Source organism: Phyllostomus hastatus, unplaced genomic scaffold, assembly GCF_019186645.2.
Source record: "Phyllostomus hastatus isolate PE091 unplaced genomic scaffold, TTU_PhHast_1.1 phas_contig_80, whole genome shotgun sequence".
In the NCBI taxonomy this organism is placed as follows: Eukaryota; Metazoa; Chordata; class Mammalia; order Chiroptera; family Phyllostomidae; genus Phyllostomus; species Phyllostomus hastatus.
Genome location: NW_025333960.1, coordinates 46,294,867 through 46,317,546, shown reverse-complemented (window position 1 = coordinate 46,317,546; position 22,680 = coordinate 46,294,867). Strand labels below are relative to the sequence as shown.

At 51.5% G+C, this 22,680-nt stretch overlaps 1 protein-coding gene across 3 annotated transcripts in view; it reads right to left on the bottom strand.

The window, feature by feature from the left end:
* The window catches only part of NEDD4L (NEDD4 like E3 ubiquitin protein ligase), a 293,932-nt gene that overhangs the window by 191,689 nt on the left and 79,563 nt on the right, over window positions 1-22,680 (bottom strand). For all 3 annotated transcript variants that reach the window (XM_045850050.1, XM_045850051.1, XM_045850052.1), the window contains exon 2: window positions 15,671-15,744. In XM_045850050.1, the coding sequence (XP_045706006.1) occupies window positions 15,671-15,744 (74 nt within the window). The remainder of the gene's footprint in view (window positions 1-15,670; window positions 15,745-22,680) is intronic.

Sequence of the window (22,680 nt, the reverse complement as noted above, 5' to 3'; positions counted from 1 at the left end):
ATGACCAGGGGCAACCCAGGAAGCCAGGAGTGAGCTTCCTCCGGCCAGTTCTCCCATGGCAGGGTGCCCAGGGGGCTCCCTCTGCAGTTAGCCAAAGACTTAAAGAGAGGAAGGGGGTGCCAAATTTAAGCTCGGAGCAGGTGTGAACCCTGTCTAACTTCTCCTCCCTGCCCAGTGCCTTCCACAGTACATAATACATTGTAAGGGCTCAAAAGATAATCTGGGAAATCTAGGTACAGCCACGAGCGTCCAGCTGCAGCAATAAGGAGCCACCGCTGTCATTTCCAGACAAGCCATGAGGTCATTTTCAGGCCAGGTCCTGGCTGCTCTGGATCTCCAGGGATGGTGACCTGCCCTCGGCTACAGAGGCTGCTAAGCATCCTCAAACGGTGCTTGACCCCAGCAAAGGCTAAGCTACTGATACCAGCAGTGACCTAGACACATCTCCACAGCGTGCTGTGGAGCTACAAACAGTAAGACGACACCTTGTAGCTCTCATCTACCCCCCCCACAACACACGCACACACACGCACAGACACACACAAAAACAGAGGCCGTGCTCAGAGCAGCTCTGGCAGGGCGGAAGGCCGAGAGGGGCTTTTCTTTCCCGCCCCCTACATGGCTATGGAGATTTCCTCAATAAACTCGCACCATTTTCTACATCGCGCGAACACGTCAACTTAGAAGTACACCCAGAGACTCCCCACATCGGCCTTTCTGAAGATCGTACCCGAGAACCACTGCTGATGTACGACTGCCCGTGAGCACTGCTGGGCTTCTGGACAAACAGGACCGATCCAGCTCCCCAACTGGCCTCTTCCACACACCTGTCGTGACTCCAGCCCAGTGGCAGGCTCCACTCTCTTCACGATCCATACCCTCACCAGGCACTGCGACATTCCGGTGCCATCCGCACTGTTCGTCGAGGTACTTACTCCAGTGCACTCCGCAAACCAAGCCTCAGAATCACCCCTAGAGCCCACGGAGATAAAACAGAGCAGGAGGAAGGCAGAGGGTGGGCAGACGAAGGCTTGAGGGGAGGCTGGGCGATGCTGTGGCCCGCGGCGAGGGAGCCGTCTCCTGGGACAACCACTGGGGACACCCCCTATTTACACTTCGGACCCCCAGGGGCTCCCGCCACCTGGCTTCCACTCTGCACCCTACATGGGATGGCGCGCGCTTCTCAGCGCAAGTGGTTTCGGGGTTTGCTGTGTGTTGATGTGCCTGTTTGCTGTGGAGGCCTGCTTTTTTTAGGGAGAGTCAGTCGGCTAGAAAACATACACGGAGCCCTGCACTTGTGCTGTCCCACAGCGTCACGGGGGGGCTGCCATGTGGAAACGGCATCTCACAGGAACCGTCCCAGCACAGCCCTGAGACCGCATCCTCCTGTCTCAACTGGAAAAACCAAACTGTGTCATATCTCAGACCGACGGATGCTTTTCTCCCTGGCGCCTCCCCATTTTCCCTGTTCCACTGGAAGCATTCACGGCTCTCCTCCTGTTTTCGGTTTCTGCCCGTGTTTGCAAACATTAAGAAATGGTAACGGGGGAGAAGGACACCCCTGCAAAACCAGCTGGTCAGTGACCCATGCCATTCCCCTCCACAGGCATGCGAGCCACCCCTGCTCTGCCTGAGCAAGTGCTTTGATGTTTTGATGATACACCCGCTGACACAGACTGCCCACGAAGGCTCGTGACCCCTTCCCCGGCCCCCAGGGAGTTCTGTCCCAAACAGCCCCAAGCACACCTGAGAAAAAATAGGCCAACCTTGCCTTAAAAAATGTTTGCATCGTGGCTGCTACTGTTCTCTGAGGGTCTCTGTCATCATTCTGAAAAGAAATGCTGTCCACGGCCATCATTACGAATGTAGCCATGAGGAAAAGATGGCGGGGAGAGATGTAGCAACCTCCCTCGTCCTCCCTGGGTCTGTTTTTCACGTGGTGACTGTTTCTTTACCTCCCCGGAGAGCCGACAACTCCCACCACCTGGGACAGAACCACACGCACAGCGTTTGGTTTTTCTGTTTCGTTCCAAAGCCAAACACAGAGATGTTTGAGACAAGCCACACCTGTTTCCCAGAATTCCCATAGATATTAGGCAACTCTTTATGATGTTTATTTTTCTATATCATGAGTGTCTGTCTGGGAATTCCTTTCTTCAAGGAAACTTAAGGAGCGGTGAAGTTATCCACAAAAACGTGCCACTAAAAATGCATCGTCGTTCCTTCTGTCTCTGGGGCCACCCTGGAGTACACTGTTCTGCGAATAAAGAATTTCATTTCTCCCCAACGTCAGTTCATTATTCCTTTGCAGTCCATGGCATTCTACTTTGATCATTCCACAAGTTTTAGAAAATTATTGGGCAGAGAAAGGGAAGGAAAAATAAGGAAATAACATATATGCTATGTATCGTCTATTTTTGCTCTGCTTTTTAATTTATTCTTAATTAAATGTACTGGGGTGCCACTGGTCAATAGGAGTATAGAGGTTCCAAGTACCCATTTCCGTGACACGTGATCCATGTGCCGCACTGCGAGCCCACCCCCAGAGTCAAACCATCCTCCGTCACAACAGATTCGGCCCCTTTCACCCTTTATCATCCCTCCTCCCCCTTTCTCTCCAGTGAGTTTCAGTTTTATATCCCACACACGAGTGAAATCCTGTGGTTCTTAGCTTTTTCTGACTTATTTCACTCAGCCTGATGTCCTCAAGGTCCACCCACGCTGTCGCAAACGGCAGCGTCTCACCTCTCCTCGTGCCCGAGTGGTGCTCCGTGGCACACGGGGGCCGCATCTCCTCGACCCAGTCCTGTGCCGAGGGACACTTCAGCTGTCTCCATGTCTTGGTGAATAACGCTGCGATGAATGTAGGGGTGCCTATATCTGCGAATACATGCTTTCAAACTTCCCAGGTAGTTGCCCAGAAGAGGGGCTGCTGGGTCACAAGGGTAAGCCAATTCTTAATTTTTTGAGGAACTTTCACACTGTTTTCCACAGAGGCTGCGCCAGCCTACCTTCCCACCAGCAGTGAATGAGGTTCCTTTCCCTCCACAGCCTCTCCAGCACTTGGTATCACTTGTCTCGCTGATAAAAGCCACTCTAACAGGGGTGAGGTGGTATCTCCCCGCAGTTTTGATTTGCATTTCCCTCCCAGCCAGTGAGGTTGAACACCTTCTCCTGTGTCTGTTGGTAATCCGTACGTCTCCTTGGGAGAGGGGTGTGTTCGGGTCCTCTGCCGATTTTTTAATTGGGTTGGTTGGCTGGCTGGTGTTGAGTTGTATGAGTTCTTTAGTTTTGTCTACTTTAAAACCAACTGTAAAAAATAGGAATGACTTAAAGTAAAATCATTCTTTTCCCTGCATAAGTGTCACAATTTGAGAAGTTTTTTAAGCATCTTCCAAAACAAACAGGATGTGAATAACTTTTTAAAATTTAAAAATTTATGCCCTGGCTGGCGTAGCTCAGTGGACTGAGCTCGGGCTGGGAACCAAAGTGTCCCAGGTTCGATTCCCAGCCAGGGTACATGCCTGGGTTGCAGGCCATAATCCCCAGCAACCACACATTGATGTTTCTCTCTCTCTCTGTCTATCTCCTTCCCTTCCCCTCTAAAAATAAACATATAAAATCTTTTAAAAAATTTAAAAATTTATTTTAAAAAGAACTCCCGAGGATTACTAGATTTGAATACCATTTTTAGTCCAGAGCAAAAACGCACCTGTTGATTTGACCACCAGAGGGAGCTACAACTCCCCCAAATACACCTCAGCAGAGCCCTTCACGAAGCTGCCACGTTAGGGATGCTTCCCAATTCCTCTCCTCCAGTGAACTTACACAGACAGAGGGGCTAAGGGTGAGGCGTTCCTTAAAGTTAAAGAGGTGGTAACTTGGAAGTAGGAAGGAGTAGAAATAGTGTGGTGTGCGTAGTAGAGAACTTTCGTATTATTAACATTTATAACCTGTGTATTGTAAACAACGAGGGCCATGAAGCTACACAGAGAACAATAAAACAAACCCTGATGAGATGAGAGCGTAAGGAAAATGGGGGCATGTGCATATCACCGGGAGAGTAGAAAGCAGGGAAAATAAACTCAGCCGAGTGGCAGGGAGGCTGCTGGGAGTCGAGGGCATTGTGCGCACACCAGGGGTCGGGGACGGGGTGGTCCCAGGCTGACGTGGGGTGACAGCGGGTGCGAAGGTGAAGGTCCAGCAGAGGAAACCCCACCACCAGGCACGAGTGACTGCACACGCATGCACAGGGCGAGGCACAACGCCACAGCAGGGCAAGGCGGGCGGGCGCAGAGGCAGGGACCCCTGCCTGGGGGCCATCTCGCAAATGAAAACAGGTCAGGTGTGCAACAGGGAGGGATGGTGGTCGTTCTGGGGACCCGCAAGGGCCCGGAGGAGGAAGAGCACAACCTCTGAGAGCAACGCAGGACTGAGCTGGCGGGAGAGCCAGGCCCAAGAGACGCACGGGAGAATCTTGTGCCAACATTAAGGGGCCGGGACCTTGACCCGTGGCGGGGGGTGCTGGCTGCATGGTGCTGAACGCAGTCTGTGTTTGAGACACCTCTGTGCAGACCCGGAGGGCCAGGTGTGAGTAGCAGGAAATCCTCTACAGAGACCCTGAGCCCAGGCTGGGGGCCGGAGGGACGAGACAGCCAAGGACACCTGCATAGATGTGGGGGGAGCCGCCAGCTGGGGCGGATCATTCCAGGGAAAGAACAGTTTCAAAGACTGAAATTCTGGGCCAGGAAACTGCGGAAGAGCAAGCAAACCTGCTTTCCAGGCCATGCTGGTTGGCCGTGTACTCAATGACATAGAGAAAACGCACTCACACCGCGGAGAGCCCGCAGCCCACACCGGCAGAAAGGAATCTGCATGTTTCTCTTCAACTGTCCGACTGCCTAGAGCAGGGGTGTCAAACTCGTTTTCACCGGGGGCCCCATCAGCCTCACCATTGCCTTCAAAGGGCTGACATAATTTTAGGACTGTATCAATGTAACTCCTCCTTAACTGTTAAGGAGCTGAAATTACCTTTGGCCCTTTGAAGGCAATCGCAAAGCTGATGTGGCCCCCGGTGAGAATGAGGTGGACACCCCTGAGCTAGATGACATGTAAAATCACTTGAACAAAACTGGCGCCCCTGGTGGCAACGCACTGCCAAGAGTTTACAAGTCAGAGGGAGGGCGTGACAGAGAGCACAACACACAACCAACACCACTTTTTCCTCACGAGCAGAAAGGGGGAAAAAACCCTACAATAAGATTCACCCATTTTGATTTTTTCAACCAGTTACCCCTGACCTTGAAACATGGTGTTTCTTTCAGATGCTTCTCTACTTGCCCACCATGGACGCCTAATTCTCCGCGTATTGTTTCAGTGACTTGAAACAATAATCAGTTCCCCAATGAGGGAAGGACCACAGCGAACCTACACCAAGGGAGGGGCGAGAGGCTGGCACCCCGGGAAGCAGTGACGACCCATTCCTCGCTGTCCGTTGGGGGACGGCGAGCACACTCATTCAGAGGCAGGCGTGTGTTATCTACCCCCTGTGCGGATGGATACAATGCACCAGGAACGCCGGTCCTTCCCATAACTCCCTGAGGACTCACGCTCTGCAGATTCCTCATGAAACATGACTTGCACTAAGGTCATACGCCTAAGAAACAGCAGAGAAAAGAGGCAAGAGTTTCACTGTAACACACCGACATAGAGTACTGTCTGTAACTGGTTGTATTGCCTGTACACTCCATTTTATTCATTTGTGTGTTTATGTACAAAGCAGTGAGGATCATTTTCTCTAAGACGGAAACATTTCACCATTGTATTTATTTGCAGGCCTTAACATAGGCAGTGCTCCTCTAAAAAGTGTCACGAGCTATATTTTAACCACACTGCCCTTGAAGAGAAAAGAAAAAAAATAAAAAGCTGCTGGGATATCTAGGAAGCCATTCCCTGCCCCCACCCCTGCCCCACCCAAAAAGTCAATATTGGCCGGATTCCTGCTGTCACTGACCAACCAGCAGCTCAGTGAAACAGTTTTAACCTGGAGATCACGGCCAAGTTGATACTGGCACTCCCGGTTTTAAATACATATGGTAGACAATCGATAGCTCATACTCTTGGGGGTGGCGCTCGATGGCCCATGCGCCGCACCCACTGTTTACACCCTGTGCTGGCTGCTTCTGCACCGTCACAGAGGCCGTGGTGAGTCCTGCAGAGCCTCAGTTAGTCACTTACCCTCCTGCCCTTTGCAGGACAAGGCGGCCGGCCCCACTTAGCGAAGTACCTGCCCCCTTCAGAAGAGTTGCATTCACCACTGAAGAGCCTGCCAGCTCAGTTAACCCTCTCAGTCGTCTTAAGGAAGCCTCCCTTTCCAGGCCCTTCCCCCAAATAGAAACATTAACTAGAAACGATGTGGGGAGATCTGTGACAGTTGTTCTTAGATGATGAGATAATTCAACAAATGAAACGTGGATCTGAGGAACAGACTGTTAGGCGTCCCAGAGACCGGGGCCCAAACTGGGTTCTGGACTCTGCCTTTTCCAGAGCATCGCTTCCAGGGAGGAGAACGCTTTCGCCTTCAGCCAGGGCACTGTGGTCCATGCCGACGCACAGGCAGCCTGGAGAGAATCATTCTCAAGGCCTCCCCGGGACCCACGGCTGAGAATGGGTGGGCGAGGTGCCCTCGCCCTCAAGCACAGGGGAGCCATGAACAGGGAGAGACAATGGTCTCCCTCCCTCCCTCCCTCCCTCCCTGGGGACGGAACACGGGCCGCAGTCCCCGCATCTGAACGTCGCACCTCCGTGCAGTAAGTACCTACCGGCTGCGTCTGAAGGCTTGGTGGTTAGCGCGATTCTTGTGAAATAAACATTTCCTCATTGTCTCGCACATTTGGAAATGGTTTCATCTCTGGCTCCTCTCAAGTTGGCAACATTCCCTTCTTCAGACTCTTTCCTACCTACCTCCCCTCAGAGAGGAAAGCCGTGAGGCAAATGCAGGCAGCTTGGGGATGAAGCAAGAGTGAAGACGTTGGGTTGAGGGGTGGGGACACACACAAAGACCTCTCGTGGAGGGACCAAGGACAGGAAGGAGTAAGAAGTGGCAGGGGCGGGGGGGGGGCGGCGGGGGGCAGGAGGAGGCCGAGCAAACCGCCTGGGGCCCAGGACACACGGGATGTCAGGCAGATGTCCCTAACTTCATCCATCCCCAGCGGTGCCTTGAGATTCTGCCCCCACTGGTGGCTAGAAGTGTAACGAAACACTGAATAAACTGCCCACCGCTCTGCAGCTGCTTTCTCATTCTTCACTTTTCTCCGGCTCCTCTCCGGCCAGACGAAGAACACCTATCAAGCACCTGTCATGTGCGAGGCCATCCTCCTCTTCCTGACAGGCATCAGATTCTCGGCCCTACGGACAGACTCCAGTGACCAGAGCCCCGTTCCAGACTGACAGAAGTGAGGGCAGGAAGCCCCGCCCTCTTCCTCCGCTCTGTGTCAGACGAACCACTGGCAAGCCAAGGCTCCTTGGGTGATGCCTACACGTCCCTGTATCAGAGTCCAGGCAAAGGAGGAGATTCTGAATGAGGGGTCCTCGCTAACATGACATCGGGGAGCAGCACAGAAATGTGGCCCGACATCGGGGCCCCCCCCCCACCCTGCGAGCAGACAGCATCTCCATTCCTGTCCCCGGTGTTTACACTGAAGTTGACCAAGGCTGTAGATCCAGCCTGTAAAGTACAGGAAACCAGGAGGCACAAGGGCACGTTACGTGACCCCACAGGAAACAACCAAAGGTGATAAGCGGGCCGACCTGCGGACACTTGGCTGTCATTTAAAAGGGGCGGGGGCGGGGAGGGCTGTTCTAGGTCCACAGAGACTTAGGAGGCCTCACAACAAAATGCAGCACAAGATCTCAATTGAACTCGGATTTAAACAGCCCATTGGTAAGAGGCGTTTCAGGGAGAGCTGGGGGCACTCAGATAATGGAGCAGGTAATAGAGTCTATCAGGCAATTACCACTCATTTAGGGAAAACTGCAGTCTGGTTACACAGGAATGTGCTTTTGTTTCCTTAGAGGGGCAGGCTGGAGTACTTAGGGGCTAGATGTCATCCTGTCTGTAATTCGTGTTTGAATACTTCAGCCAAAAAAAAAAAAAAAGGATGAAGCAAAAGCAGCAAAACGTTAACAACTGAGATCAAGAGGACGGGCGGAGGGGACGGTGACCCGGAGCCAGCCTCACACAGCCTGTGGTCCCGGTGGTCTCGGCCACTGACTACAGAGGTGCTTCTCGCCACGTCCCTCCGGTGCCCTTGAGCCTGCGCGTGTTTTAAGTTTCAAATCGTCAGCTGCCAAAAGAGGAAATGAGAGCAACCCAACAGGTATAATTGGATGCTGGTGGCCCCATGCACGACATACAGAAGGGACTGGGCGGCGAGTGCTAGGAACCTTCTGCAGGAGGGCAGGCAGGTCCAGGCTGGGCCGCCTCGGCCAGTGTCTGCGGGCAGCTTCCCGGCCTCCGACGCTGTCTACACGACCTCAGATTGGCACGGGTTGTAATGAAGGAAAACGGGGAGGTCAGATTGGAGACTTGTATTTAATAACTGGCCCTGCTCAGTTAGCTGTTCTAACCTGTGATGAAAAGTTACGTGTCTTGAGATACAAACATAACTGAAAAAGAGTAAAGTTTGAGACTTGCAAAAATAGTCTAAGTTTAAAAAAAAACTTTAAAATCTTACTTAGCAAATTACAGCTATTCTAAATCTAACACTTGATGATACACAATGCTAAGAGCTTGGTCAGCAGCCATCAGATACAATAGCCAGTTCTTTAAATCTGCTTTTTAAGAAATACCTGGCCATCCAACCTCCGGTCTTTAGAAGGACCCGCAGAGTCACCGAGTCCCGTGGCCACCCGACGGCTGGGCGTGGTCCCTGAAGAAGAGTGTTCACCTGCCACTGGAAAGAGCACTGCAGCCCGATAAACCTGGACACTTCTGGTTCCAGCACTCACTACAGAGTTGTTTCTTCTTGAGCTGATAACAATCCCCCCGAGCCTCAGTATTCCCACCTGAAAAATGGGGGTAAGGATTCCCTCTTCATAAAGCATGGGCAGAACCTGGTCCCTCACTGTGAGCCACACACCCTCCCCGTGCCAGCTCTCCCGCGAGCCCCCACGGCACGGCAGTCCACAGACAACACGAACCCCGGCTCAGTTCACGGCTCTGTAACTTACTAGACTTGGCACCTGATCTCGCCTTTCGTACCCCAGCTTCCTCGCCGGCAAGATGGAGAGAAGGGCAGTGCCCGCAGCAGGAAGCAGCTGGGAGGACGGAAGGGGCGGCAGCGGCAAACCGCACTTGGCACAGACACACGCGGTAAACATGGGCCCCTGTGATTCTCTCCTCTCCTTCCTTACGCCCCATTTTAAGAAAGCATACACTATGGGAAACGGTATACGCTATGAGAAACGGTATAGAGATTCCTCGAAAAATGAAACATAGAACTAACTACCAGACGATCCAGCGATTCCACTTCTGGGTATTTATCCAAAACAATCCAAAACATTAATTTAAAAAGATACATGCACCCCTATGTCTATTGCAGCATTATTGATGATAGCCAAGATATGGAAGCAACCTAAGTATTCACGGAAAGATAAATGGACAAAGAATATCTGGTATATATACACAATGGAATATTATTTGGCCATAAAAAAAAACAATGGAATCTTGTCATTTGTGACAACATAGATGGACCTAGAGGGTATTATGCTGTCAGACAGAGAAAGACAATTACCATATGATTCCACATATATGTGGAATCTAAAAAACAAAATAAACTCATAGGTATAGAAAACAAATCAATGGTTGCCAGATGGGAGGCGGGTTGGGGAGCTGGGTGAAAAAGGCGCAGAGATTAGGAAGTACAAATTGGTAGTTACAGTGTAGTCACAGGGATGCCAAGTTCAGCATAGGAAGTACAGTCAATAATATTGTAATAACTGTGTATGGTGCCAGGGGGGTGGGCACTACACTGACTGGAGCGATCGCTCTGTAAGGTATATAAATGTCTAATCACTATGCTGTACATCTGAAGCTGGTATAACATTGTATGCCACTTGTAACTGAAAATTTTAAAAAGAAAAAAGCATGATTTACTCATCCCAAACTGTACACCTCTCGGCAGCCAAACCCTAGCACTCAGCCCTGCCCCATTAAAAAGTGCCCAAAAGGCTCCCTCCTAAGTCCACAGTTGTCCCGCTGATCCCTGCCTGTGCGGCTGGTGACGCCCCGAGCTGATGCCTCCCCACATCCCGAGTGCAACGACAGCCAAGGTGACAGTGGTCTTGACCTCCCACTGCAGCCACAGCTGGGCCCCCAAGGTGAAGTTCCCGATCCCACCAACACAAGACAGCGCGTTCCTCCGGTGGGGTCTGAAGCAGTGATTTTGCACGGACACCAGCGTCCAATGGAGCTCCCCCACACCAGCCATTCCACAGACGCCCTGAGGTCCTTTCCCAACACCGGCCTTTGCAGGTGCTTCCCATAACCTCCTCCCTTCCACGCTCACCTGTATGGGAGTCCTAGGCAGGCCTCCCTCCCTGGCCTAACAGGAGCCTTTATTACAGAGACTTATTACAGAAAGTGCCTGCCTGGGGGGGCTGGGTGGGTGCAAGGGAGAAGCCTGATGAACGGATGGCACCCCTATGAGGATCAGAAAACAGCGGCCTTCCCTCCTGCGGGCAACCCGGGGCCACAGCGCACCATAATTAGATTCTACCTATTGAGTTTGAGTCACTTCCTGGGCAGCTGCCAGGTGCCAAGATCTCTGGGCTCACACACGGGAATGAGACAGGCTACAGCCGCTGGGCTGACCGGCTCTGCTAAGGCGGGGGCCGGAGTGGGGAGGAAGCTCACGGAGCCACCGCAGCCCAGGGACAAGAGCTGTTTTGTCCTCTTGGGCTGCAGTGGACGGGGCACAGGGGCGGGGAGCTCGGAACAGGTGCTGCCTGCCACCGGGGCTGGGGCGGGAGTGAGCAGAGCCGGAAAGGAGGTGAGCAGATGCCACACCGAGGGGAACACACAAGCAAAGGCGGGAACCTGCACGTGCCCTGGCCCGGTTAAGGACGGCGAGTTTCCGGGGAAGGCGCAGGGAAGGCACAGGGAGAGGGCGGGAGGGGGGGACAGATGAGGCGCATCAGAACCCAGCCCAGTCACTTTTCCAGTAAACACTGAGAGCCTGCTATGTGCCTGGCCTGCAGAACAGAATGCTGGCCATCAGAAGCTCAGAATGTATTTTGGGAGAAACGGTTCTGATGATAGAGCTATATTTAGTATTTCCAGGTGTCAGGGCACACGGAAGACAGGAAGCGATCTGCGGAGCCACTGAGAGGTGGCCCTGGCTGCCAGAGGAGATGACAACTGAGCTGGCTGAGTGTTCCAGGAGGAGGGGCAGGAGTCGCCCAGGTTTTGGTGAGGGGCTGGGGGTGCATTCTGCGGGGTGGGGGCTGCAGGAGTCCAGACGGAGGCAAAGGAGGGTGTGCTTGTGCCGGGGCCAGGAGCACCAGCTGCCCTGGAGAGGCAGGCTGTGGCTGGGGGTGGGGCGTGGAGAAGGGGACCAGAGGACTTGGCTTCCCTAGGGCCACAAGACTGCGACCCTGAACCTCACGGGGAGGCTGGGATGAGTTCCACAGGCCAACGCAGGACAAAGTAGCTGGCGAGCATGGTGGGGGGGCAGCATCTACGTGCACCAGGTCTGCATCTGAGCAAAACCACCGCAGTGGGGCGGGGAGAGGGGGTGGACATGCTGGTGCGTCACTTCAGAAGGCCAAGTGAAGACGAGCCCCCCCCCCCGCCCGCACTGAGGTGGGGAGGGGGGACAAAGAAGGAGGCATCCTCAGGTACGAGAGAACTTCCCAAGTAAAGGAGGTCTCTTGAGCTTATACCCCTACAGCAGGCCTTAACTCACGAAGACAAGGGACCCATTTCCAAAAAGGGAGTGGGCACCCAATCTACGCAGTGTTTCAACAGGGTTTTACTTCCTTTTGGATGTTTTATTGGCATTTTACACACGATCTACTGTTAGAAAAAGATATTCTCTTGCTTGGCTTCTAAAAACAAAACGTTTCAAAATCGTCGCACAGCATTTTTTTTTCATAGTACAGATCACAGAGATCAGATGTCCCAGCCGGGGGTGGCCCATCCCCACGTGCGTCCTGCGCCCTGACATCCCGGTGGGTGAGCCCTGGTCCCACACAAAAGCACCCCTGTTCGGACGGCGGATTGTATGACTGCCCTCCTTCGGCCTGAAAGGACGGCCCGAAAGAAAACGTCTTTCTCCCCGGCTGCTGTGTCCACACAGACTGGCCGGTCAAGTGCCCAGCCAGAGCACCAGCTCCACTATCAACTCTTCTTTCAACAAAGGCTCTTTTAACGGAGTCGGCGTCTGCTGGGAGGGGGCTGGAACATGAGCTGGGGTTCTGGGAGCTGGCCCGGGGCACAGAGAGCGGAAGAGGAGAAGGGCATTTCAGGTGCAGGCCCTGGAAGGTCAGTGCCACCCCCCACCCCCAGCTCAGAGGCCGAGCCCACAGACTCCAGCCCCCTCACTGGCAGGCTGACGCAGCCTCCTGGGGTGAGGGCCCCCCCCCCGGGGGGGGGGGGCGACAGGGAGTGCTGTGCTCCCCATCCCACCACCACCACCCCCGGACCAACCAGCACATCCGGGCCCCTTCTTCCCCTGCCCCCACCATGACCCCGCCCCCACCTCAGGCCAAGTGGCCCAGGAGACCTCCCTGGAGACAAAAGGAGAGGGAGCCCCAGAGACTCTAAATCCTGTCTGTCAACACATCCAAGTCTGTAGGGCAGGATTCCTGCCCCTTGGAAGTTGCTGGCAAGCTCTCACGAGAAGAGTGGCTCCCTTCTCTGTCCATGACCCTTCCTAAACAGGAGTCCGCTCCCGCCCAGCCCTTTCTCTATGAAGGGCTGGCGAAGGGCAGAGGCGGAGGGAATGCACAGGGACAGGCCAGGGGAGAAGGGGTGCTTGCTGGCCGGGGTCCTGAAGGACAGACACAGAGGAAAGGGTCCCACTCCGTCGGAGAGCAGAGAGCACACACCCCCAGACCTCCCACGCTCAAGCCCGCTCCCTCGAGCACACATGACAGCTGCCAGGCGGCCAGGCCGTCCCCCGAGCCCAACACGCCAGTGACCAGGTAACGTGAAGGGATTTGCCATGATAACGTGGAGGAGAATGCAGGTCACTGGGCAGAAGATCAAGGTGGAACGTGATGCCCCCCCACCCCCCCAGAGGGACCTGCCCACAGGTCCTGAACCAGCACCGCCCCCTAACCCTTCTAGGCTGGCTCACTCATTGGCAAACAGGTCCTGGCAGAACAATGGCACTTCTGAGCAAGCTGACATCTGAGCCAGGTGGAGGGGGAGGGAGGGAGGCAGGGAGGGAGGGAGGCATGTTATAGTTATGTTAATATTTTTCAAACTAAGAAAATTGAGGGCAGAACTAAGATTTGCAGCTAATTTTCTGGTGCTTGCTCCATTAAGACACACCACTATTTATCTTTCTAATTAAAATCTTGAAGCCTTATCTAGAACCCTTTCTACCCTGTCCCTGAGAAATGACCCCACCTCTTTTCACATGAACAGTGAAAATGCGAGGCTCCAATCCGCTTCTCATCTCCTAAGATCTGGATCCTATTCCACTACCAATGTCAAACCCAGACCTTCTGACTATAAATACAGGCTGAGTCCATTTCTTTTTTTTAACAGAAGGATTTAGAAGAAAACCAAAGAAAAACGATCAAAATAAAAAAATTGTTAAAATACAGAAATTTTCTAAATCCAGTTCCTTCCTACAAAACCATAAAATCCATTGAAAAGAGTAAGGGCGAGAAATAGGCATTGTTGACATAAGAGCACAGTCTACCAGTCGGCATGCAAACGCTCAGCTAAAAAATTAAAAACCCAAGCCCTGGCTGGCATAGCTCAGTGGATTGAGTGCAGGCTGCGAACCAAAGGGTCGCAGGTTCAATTCCCAGTCAGGGCACATGCCTGGGTTGCAGGCCACGACCCCCAGCAACCACACATTGATGTTTTTCTCTCTCTCTCTCTCTCCCTCCCTTCCCTCTCTAAAAATAAATAAATAAAATCTTAAAAAAAAAAATGAAAAACCCAATTTGCCCAGTCTTGTCCTCGGTGCTCCACAGGAGAAAGCCACCAAACAGCAGTCTCTGGGCCGAATGGATTTCTGATCCGGTGAGAGACCAGGCAAATACCGGCGCAGCGGCCCAGGCCCACGGTCCACCAGCCGGGGCCACTTCAGGGTCAGCTGGGGAAGGACCTGCCGGGGGGAGGCACATCCCTCGCCCGTCACCAGCAGCCCACGGCATCGGTGCGTGAGGTTTGCTGTGCCACAACTCGGACAGCTAACCCTCAGTTAGATACTTGGGCCACATGTGAGTGTGGAACATTTTAAACAGATGTCACTAATATTTAGCATCAGTTTTTTTTTCTTTGTGGCAATTTTTCTAGGTGCTATTGTAGTATTGGTAAGGAAACTTACCAATTTCTTTGATGGGGAAAACTAAAACTCTGTGTGACTGGAGGACAGATAATAACGAGATCTGCCTCCTGAAGGCAGAAAAAGCTTCTTCTGGGTTCGCAGGAAGATGAGGTCAGCTAGACAGAAGGAGGCCTCGGGACTGAGGATCGGTCTCCTGTGTCAGGCTGAAGCCCTGAAACAAGAGGGTCACTACAGGGGACATTGCAGGGGACTCACGGGATGATCCAGTGTCACACAATACGGTAACTCCAATAGTAGCCACTAAGGCCCTTGTGGTTAAACCCCACGATGTACCCAACGTGGAAAGGACACTGGGCAGGCGACAGGAGGCCTGTTCTAGTCACGGTTCTAGCACTACCGGCATGTGTGACCTGGGCAAGCAGTATCCTTTCTGGACTTACGCTGTGTCAACCACATGTCTGAAGTTCAAAAGGTCCTTATTCAAAATCTGGTTCAAATCCTGTTCCAAGTGGCTCTGACCTCACTCTGCTACCAGTCCAGCACGCCGTGACGCAGCGTGTTGCAGAGAGCCGATGGGAAGGAGAGGGCTGAGTTAAAGGTGCTACTTGAATATCGAGTACAATGCTGAAAACAGGAAAGCTACAACACTTGGGGAAACCACGCTGCTTCCCTGCTCGAAATCACCACATGCACCCAAACTACCAAATCTTGTAATTCAGATTGTATATGCCAAGGAATACAAAGTTTTCTCAGGAACAAAACGACACTTTTATCCTTCTCTAAACTAGGAATTTTACAAAAAAAGAAACATATTAAAATGAGCACAGACTTGCTCCTCGAACTGTATTTTCCCACTGCGGAAAACAGAAGCGTCAGAACCGATTTCCTCGGGAATCCAACCCCTGGAAGGACCGGCCTGCTGAGCGCGGCTGCGGTACAAGGTCTAGGCCCCGGCGCACAGTGTGTCCGTGGACCCGCCGCTTCAGCACCGCCGCCTCAATCAGAAACCGCGGGCCGGGCCCAGCCGTCCCTGCTCGCTCGAAGAAGGCCTCCAGGTGCCCAGCCGCAGGCCCCCGCTAGGACCGTGCTTGAGCAGTGGTAACCTACAAAAGACAACAGAAAGAAACAAGTAAACTTACCTGGCTCCAAAGATGTCTTTTTTGGCGAGATCAATTCCGGAAACAACCTTCACTCTCAGAATACGTGATTCTCCCTGTTGGAGGGAAAAAAAGCTTTTTTAAAAAAATGGACCTTCGATGGCTCCCACTTTCACCCAACATACAAAGTCAGTGACTCCTCTCTGGGCCAGAACTAAACTACAGAACAAAACAACTCAAGCACAGATAATTGTGCCTACACTGAAGTTCCAAGAGCTGCATTCCAGCTCAGAATGCCAATGGCCCTGGAAACTCAGAGCTTCCAGGTAAACTGAGCACAAGCTTAATTCAAACGGGGTCATGCAGATCAATTATTTCCGCTGCTGACAGGAAATATTTCCCGGTGGTGCCAAGAACACAACCACACGCGTGAAACCACACGGATAAACTCCCACGGGCAATGAGGAGCCCTGAGACAGAAAGGGATTCCGGGCGGTAAAATATTTCTTCAACGCTATGCTTTCAAATGTCAGCGCTGACCACCACACACAGTTCCTCGGTTCCAGTCAAAAAAACTAAAAAGGCCATCCTGAATGGAAATCATCCCGGATCACCTCGGAAATCATTCGTTCACTCATCGGCTCATTCATTCATCCCAATACTGTCTCAGCAGCTCCTACGTGGTGGGCGTCGAGCTAGACCCTACAACACAGACATGAACTTGCTTGCGGTCTGCTCAGAGTGACCAGCAGACCGACAGCACAGGACCCCGTGGGGGCACCGTGCCAAAGGGCGTGGGTTGGAGAGGTGCTCGAGGCTAAGACTTTCCGGACAGATCAGACGGCCCAGGGGCAGGTGGCAGGCAGAAGTCCAGAATAACTGTCTGGTTGACGGTGTGGGTCACTGAGTGTTAACATACAATAGAGGATTAAACTGAATTTCAGTTCAAGGAGCCTATGAAACAACCAGGTGAAAAAAAAATAAACGATGAAGTTGATAAATGGGAGAGATGTCTAGTCTGGGTTAGACTTGGGCGTTAGCCATGTAGAGTGGGTAGTTACAATCGGAGGTCAGTGGAAAGTCGTCCGAAAGGAGGGAAAAGGGAGAAACGGGTAAGGGAGGAAGCCCTCGGGACTGGGGCACTGAGGAGTAGGAAAGACACGCTACGCAATTCTTCCACCCATGTTCAGTCAAAACCTAGGTGAGGAAGAGAGAGCCTAAAATATTATGTAGATCGTGTCACGTCAAGGGAGATAGAAGCAGGGAGAAATTGAGCACGGACAGAGCAGGGTGCTGAAGCTTTGTCCATGAGCCGCCAGAATGCACAGGCAAACACTCGAGGATCAGAGCCCACGCTTGAGGCCATTTCCCCTCCAGGGTTCTTCCACCCATCCGACCGTCCCTCCAGCCACCCAGCCCCGACACGAGGCCGCTCACACACGAACACAGTGTGGTTAAGAAGAAGCCTCTCAACTTGGGTGGACTTATGATCACTCTCAAACGGGGCCTGCACTCAAGTTCACGAGAAGGTTAAGACAAGTCAGGAGTAACTACTACGCGTAACAGTGTGCCCAGGGGCTCACCAAAGTCCCGGGTTCTGGGCCCTTCCCTGGGGTCCTGTGAGCACGGTTGACTGTCCTGGCCTTTCTCTGACACACTCACCTCACGGGCCCTTGCCAAGGATCTTTCTTAGCGCAGCTGTCATCTAGGCTACGGCTCTGTTCTGTCTCTCACAGCAGGCTGTCCCCCAGTGTCATCATTTGACATGTCCCATGGCCAAGTCAGCCCAGGGAATGTCACAGTGAAAGTATTGGTTCCACATCGGTCACAATGTGGCAACCCACCTGTGCAGAGCCCCCAGCGCACCTGGGCAGAGCCCCCGGCGCACCTGGGCAGAGCCCCCAGTGCACCTGGGCAGAGCCCCCAGCACACCTGGGCAGAGTTCACAGTCCACAAGCGTCAGAGCACGTATACTGACGACCACAGTGGGTTAAAACGAAACCCTTGCCTGCCCGGATAAGGGGTTGAGGACTTCACTTGAGATGCCATGAGGAAACACTCAGAGGAAGAAATGGAGGACGGGGAACTTTATGTTTCTGTCTCCCTGCTAAGCAGCAACTCCTTCTGACAACCGACTCCGGCAGAAGGCCGAGTCTGCTTCCACACCCAGCCTTGCACTTGGGCGCGATGTGGGGCAGATAAAGAAGGGAGCGTGTCTAGGATGGAAACCAAGGCATAGTCATCGGTCACGGCAGGAAACAAGGTTTCCCTGTCTTGTGGCCCCTGGAATTCTCAGAAATCCCGGGCCCTGTCCTACACTTTCCACAGACTTGACAGGGACTCCACGGAACCCGGCCTGGCATCAAAGGAAAAGCCCGGCTGATGCCTGGTTCCTGCAGGTTTATACTGACGGTGAGTGAATGTTCTTACATTAGGTGGATGGACCTACTTGCCAAGGGTGTGCATTTTAAAATCAGCAAACATTCACATGAATAAATGAATAAAAATTAATTTCAGTAAAGGGACAACTAAAATTTGTATGGAAATCGGTTTGTTCCTTTAGTAAGCATGAGCACCTATTCTAAGATCTAGGGCTACAGTGATACAGATGAAACACCCCACCCCACCCTGCTGGTCATGTTCTATCGTTACTGAGAGTGCATTATGTAAGAGCTCTCAATGATACGGGCAAACAAATCGGGAGAGTCTGTAGGGCAAGTGGAAATGCATGACGGTAATAATTTTAAGTGCTTTATTGAGCACTTTACCTTTTGTACACACAACCTTTCACTAAACAAATTTTTACTTAGGAATCAATCCTAAGAAAATAATCATTTGTGGTACACAAATCAAAACAAAAACAACAAAAAAACTAGCTAAAAGGATAGTCCCCAAAGCATTTTTTAATTGAAAGAAATCTAAAAGTCCCTCAAAAGTAGACGGCTCAATGTTTACAGCCATTCTGTGCAATGGGCTACAATATGGTCATTAACAACATGCAAATCTGCAATGACCTTCATTCATTCCACAAGTACGTACTAGGGTCCCACCGCCGTGTGCCAGACACGGGGTCCGGGCCACAGATGGGAGCGAGATGGAGGTCCAGCCTCCAGGAAGCCACAGTCTAGAAGAAAGACAGACTATAAACACAGCATGCAGACAAACAAGCTCGATAACTTCTGAGGGCTGTAAGTGCTCTGATGACAAGACGATGGTTAAATGCAAGGAGAGGGAGAGGGGAGGACATTCATGACTGGTATTCAGGAAAGGCCTCTTTGGAGAGGAGACATTTGAGCTGAAACCTGAAGGAGACAGAGGGTGGGGATGAGGGATGGCAGGTCCTACAGGGGTGACAGCAGGTCCCAAAGCCGGGGGGAAGCAAGTCTGGCATCACAGGGAGAAGCCAGTGAGGCACGGTGGGGCCAGGGACCGGCCAGGCCAGCCTCACTTAACAGAGGGTGGGTGTTATTCTAAACTCCTTTGGAAAGTTTCAAGCAGAGGAGTGACAAAAACTGACTTCAGTTTTTAAAAGACCACTTCGGTTTTGCAGGGGATGGACCCTTGGCAAACAAGAACAGAGGAAGGAGACCAATCAGAAGGAGATCTGGCAAGAGATGGTGGTGCTTTGCACAGGATGACAGAGGTGGGAAGTGACCAGATTTAGGATACACAAGATGACTAAAATAAGCCATCTGGTTAGAACAAAAGTTTCGAAAGGTTTATACAAATGAGTTAGAGATGAGCAAGTTTTTCAACAAGTCTCTTTTCAACTTAGACCCACAACTAGACTGCAGTTCCCCTCATTCCTTGCAAATTAGGTACAGTCATGTGACCGGATTCTGGCCAATAGAACATGGGCAGAAATGATGTCAGCATTTCCCAGATGGGGGCCCATCCACCCTCCCATCTTAGATTCTGTCCCCATCCTCCTGTTCAATGAAGAAGATCCTGAAGGCCAAGAAGGGAGAGACTCCATGAAAGGAGCCAGTGGAACAGAGCTCCGCCCCCCCGCCCCCCCCCCCCCACCCCCCGCCTCCACGATCACCTACTGACCATGCCCAGACAGTGAGCCGGAAATAGACTTGTCCTGTTTATTCCCACTGAACACTGAAGCTTATCATATATAATGTGATCTCATTTATAAGTAAATACCAAGTATACACACAGGAAAAGATCTAGAAAGGATGTTAATAGTGATTACCTGTGGATTATGGCTAACTTCTTTTTGCTTATCTGCTCTTTTCCTTTTGAAACATTCTTTTTGTTTGGAAACTCTATTTTTGCAGAAACTTCAGAAAATACAGGAGAAAACAAAGCACACTTTATGATCACAGGTTTAGAAATTCAGGCTTTTGCATTTCTAACATGAATATGACTTGTCATACGAAAAAACACACCTACAAGTTACATAATAGCCAACTCACAAAGGCAGACAGCCGTATATTTGGAAGACGTGACAAGGATTCTCTTCTGTAATACACAGGCAGTAGCTGGGAGATGAATGGGAGACAGAGACTTTATTGAGCACTTACTGTGTACGAGCAGCTATGGCAGGACATTTACCTCTCTTTGAAGTCAAGGGCAGGGAGCAGGAAAGAGAAGGTTGCTCTATAAAAATAGTTTTTACGCATGGGGTTCGGACATACAGCAAAAACTTATCTTTGTTTCCTCCAGTTAACGACCTCGCACACAGATAAGCAGTCACCGTCACTCTGTAAGCGGACCCATGACCAGGTGTGTGTCTGATTGGTATGCGCCCCAAGCTGAGCAACTGTATTTTCTGAAGCATTTTATTGCTTTCATAAAATGGATGCATGACATTTTGGTCCCCGGTTATGACTCCAGGAAAATTAAATATTGAACTAAGGTGGCTCATGGCACTGAAAACTTTGTTCGGAGAGAGAGTGTGCAATGCAGAGACAGCACAGGCACCCAAGAGGGGAGGCCGGACAGCCCAGGGTCTTCTCGGGGTCCCAGTCTCTCCTCCTGCTCCTCTTCATCTGCTCTGCATTGTCACCGAGGAACAGCGACGATCCTAGGCACCTGACACGTGTTTTTCTTCCCCACTGAGTCTTCCAATTCTTCGTCAAGACACAGAACAAGGCAAGGTGGCCAAGCCATAAACGAGGGGCGCAGAGGAAGTCCCAGCTTATCAACAGGTGGTATTCTGAAGGCTCGCCTGTAAGACAGCCTGCTCATATAATATAAACGCTGTGTAAGTGGTTACCAAACTCCCATGCCCACCCACGAAGCCTATTATGTAATCTACCAAACTCGTTCCTGCAGGAAAATAAACCTCAGGTTCCAATGCAAAACAAGATACTAGAATTTACCTTGTCTCTGATGGATCTGCCTTCAGAGGGTAGCTTTTTATATCCGATCCCTTATTCTTCACTATGGCAGCTGATCTCGCCCCCCCCCCCACCCCAAAAAGGTGCCACCTGGGCTGGGAAGTAGTGCTCTTTGCATGCAGGGAGCCGCTGTGACCCCCGGCGTCGCAAACACCAGCTGTGCATGTGGACAAGGAAGTCCTGGGCCAGGGAAGTGCGCATCTTGATCGCTCTCCCCTAAACCAATTTATGTGTTTACTTTCCACGTTCCACCTCATATTTATACTTCTAGCCATGACCCATGACACTTGCAGGCTCGCAGGAAATACTCCCCAGACTTAAAGAGGTGATCACTATGTTTCGTACCACTGACATACCTGAGTTATATATACATCGATTGACTTCAGTTGCTTTGGAAGACAAATAAGCTTCCATATATGGAAAGTGTTTGCACTGTGCCTGCTACACAGCAGATATCAATCTTCCTGTTCCTGCCTATTTTTGCCCCAATTGGAGACAAGATCCTGTTGTATATACACATTTTAAAAAATCTCCTCCATTATTCTATCCTCCCCCCGACCTCTACCCACATTCTAGTCTTTGCCAACTCTTCTTTTTTAAGATTTTATTTATTTATTTTTAGAGAGAGAAGAAGGGAGGGACCAAGACGAAGAGAGAAACATCAATCTATCGGTTGCCTCTCCCATGCCCCCCAAATGGGGACCTGGCTTGCAACTCAAGCCGGGAATCGAACCTGTGACCCTTTGGTTTGCAGGATGATGCCCAACCCACTAAGCCACACCAGTCAGGGCGCCAATTCTTGCTACATCCTGTCCTCTTCATCTTCTGCCTTTCCACCCCAACTCCTATACTCTGGGATGTCCACCTCTGAGCCACACTAGAAGAAGAGTTGTCTTGGGCCACACATTAAATACACAAACACTAATGAAAACAAAAAAAATCTCATAAAGTTTTAAGTAAATTTACCATTTGGTGTTGGGCCATATTCATAGCTATCCTGGGTTGCATGAGGCCCATGGGCCGCTGTGTGGACAACCCTGCCGGAACCTCACCCCTCTTCACTCTCTTGATGGGTTCCCCGACTTAATCCTGCTGACCCCTCTCCTACCTTCTCTCTCCCTCGGTTCTCCTTTCGGCCTTCTAATTACACATTCAACAAAAATGTGCTGAGTGACCGTGACATTCAAGACACTTTGCCGGCAGAAAGGAGGGGCACCAAACTGCACAGGGCACATTCCTCTCTGCCCCCGAGGGGCCTCCACATAGTGAGAACATACCTACAGCACAGGGCAGGACAGGGACGTAGACGTGCGTGCTGAGGACAAAGGATACAGGATGGAAAACTCGGCCGGCTCAGGCTCAGCTCACACTGATGACAGCAAACAGCCGCGCCCACAGAGCCCTCCTCTGCAGCCGTCACCACCGCCAGACCGGCGCAGGCCCCCCCAACAAGAAGTCCCGAAGATACTCATCCCAGAAACGACCCCGGAAAAGTAGGGTTCTGCACAGCCTCCACTTCCCTACCTTGACTAGATCACGGCTGTTGTTATACCAAATAGTTAAAAAGTTAACAAATGGGAAGAAGTAAAAGATGACCCCTGAGAAAAGAATCATACTTTTAATGGTCGAAGGGGCTCAGGTTCAGAAATTATATTGTGTGGTTTTAAAATATGTCTACAAAGGGACACTCCTCTCTTAGAA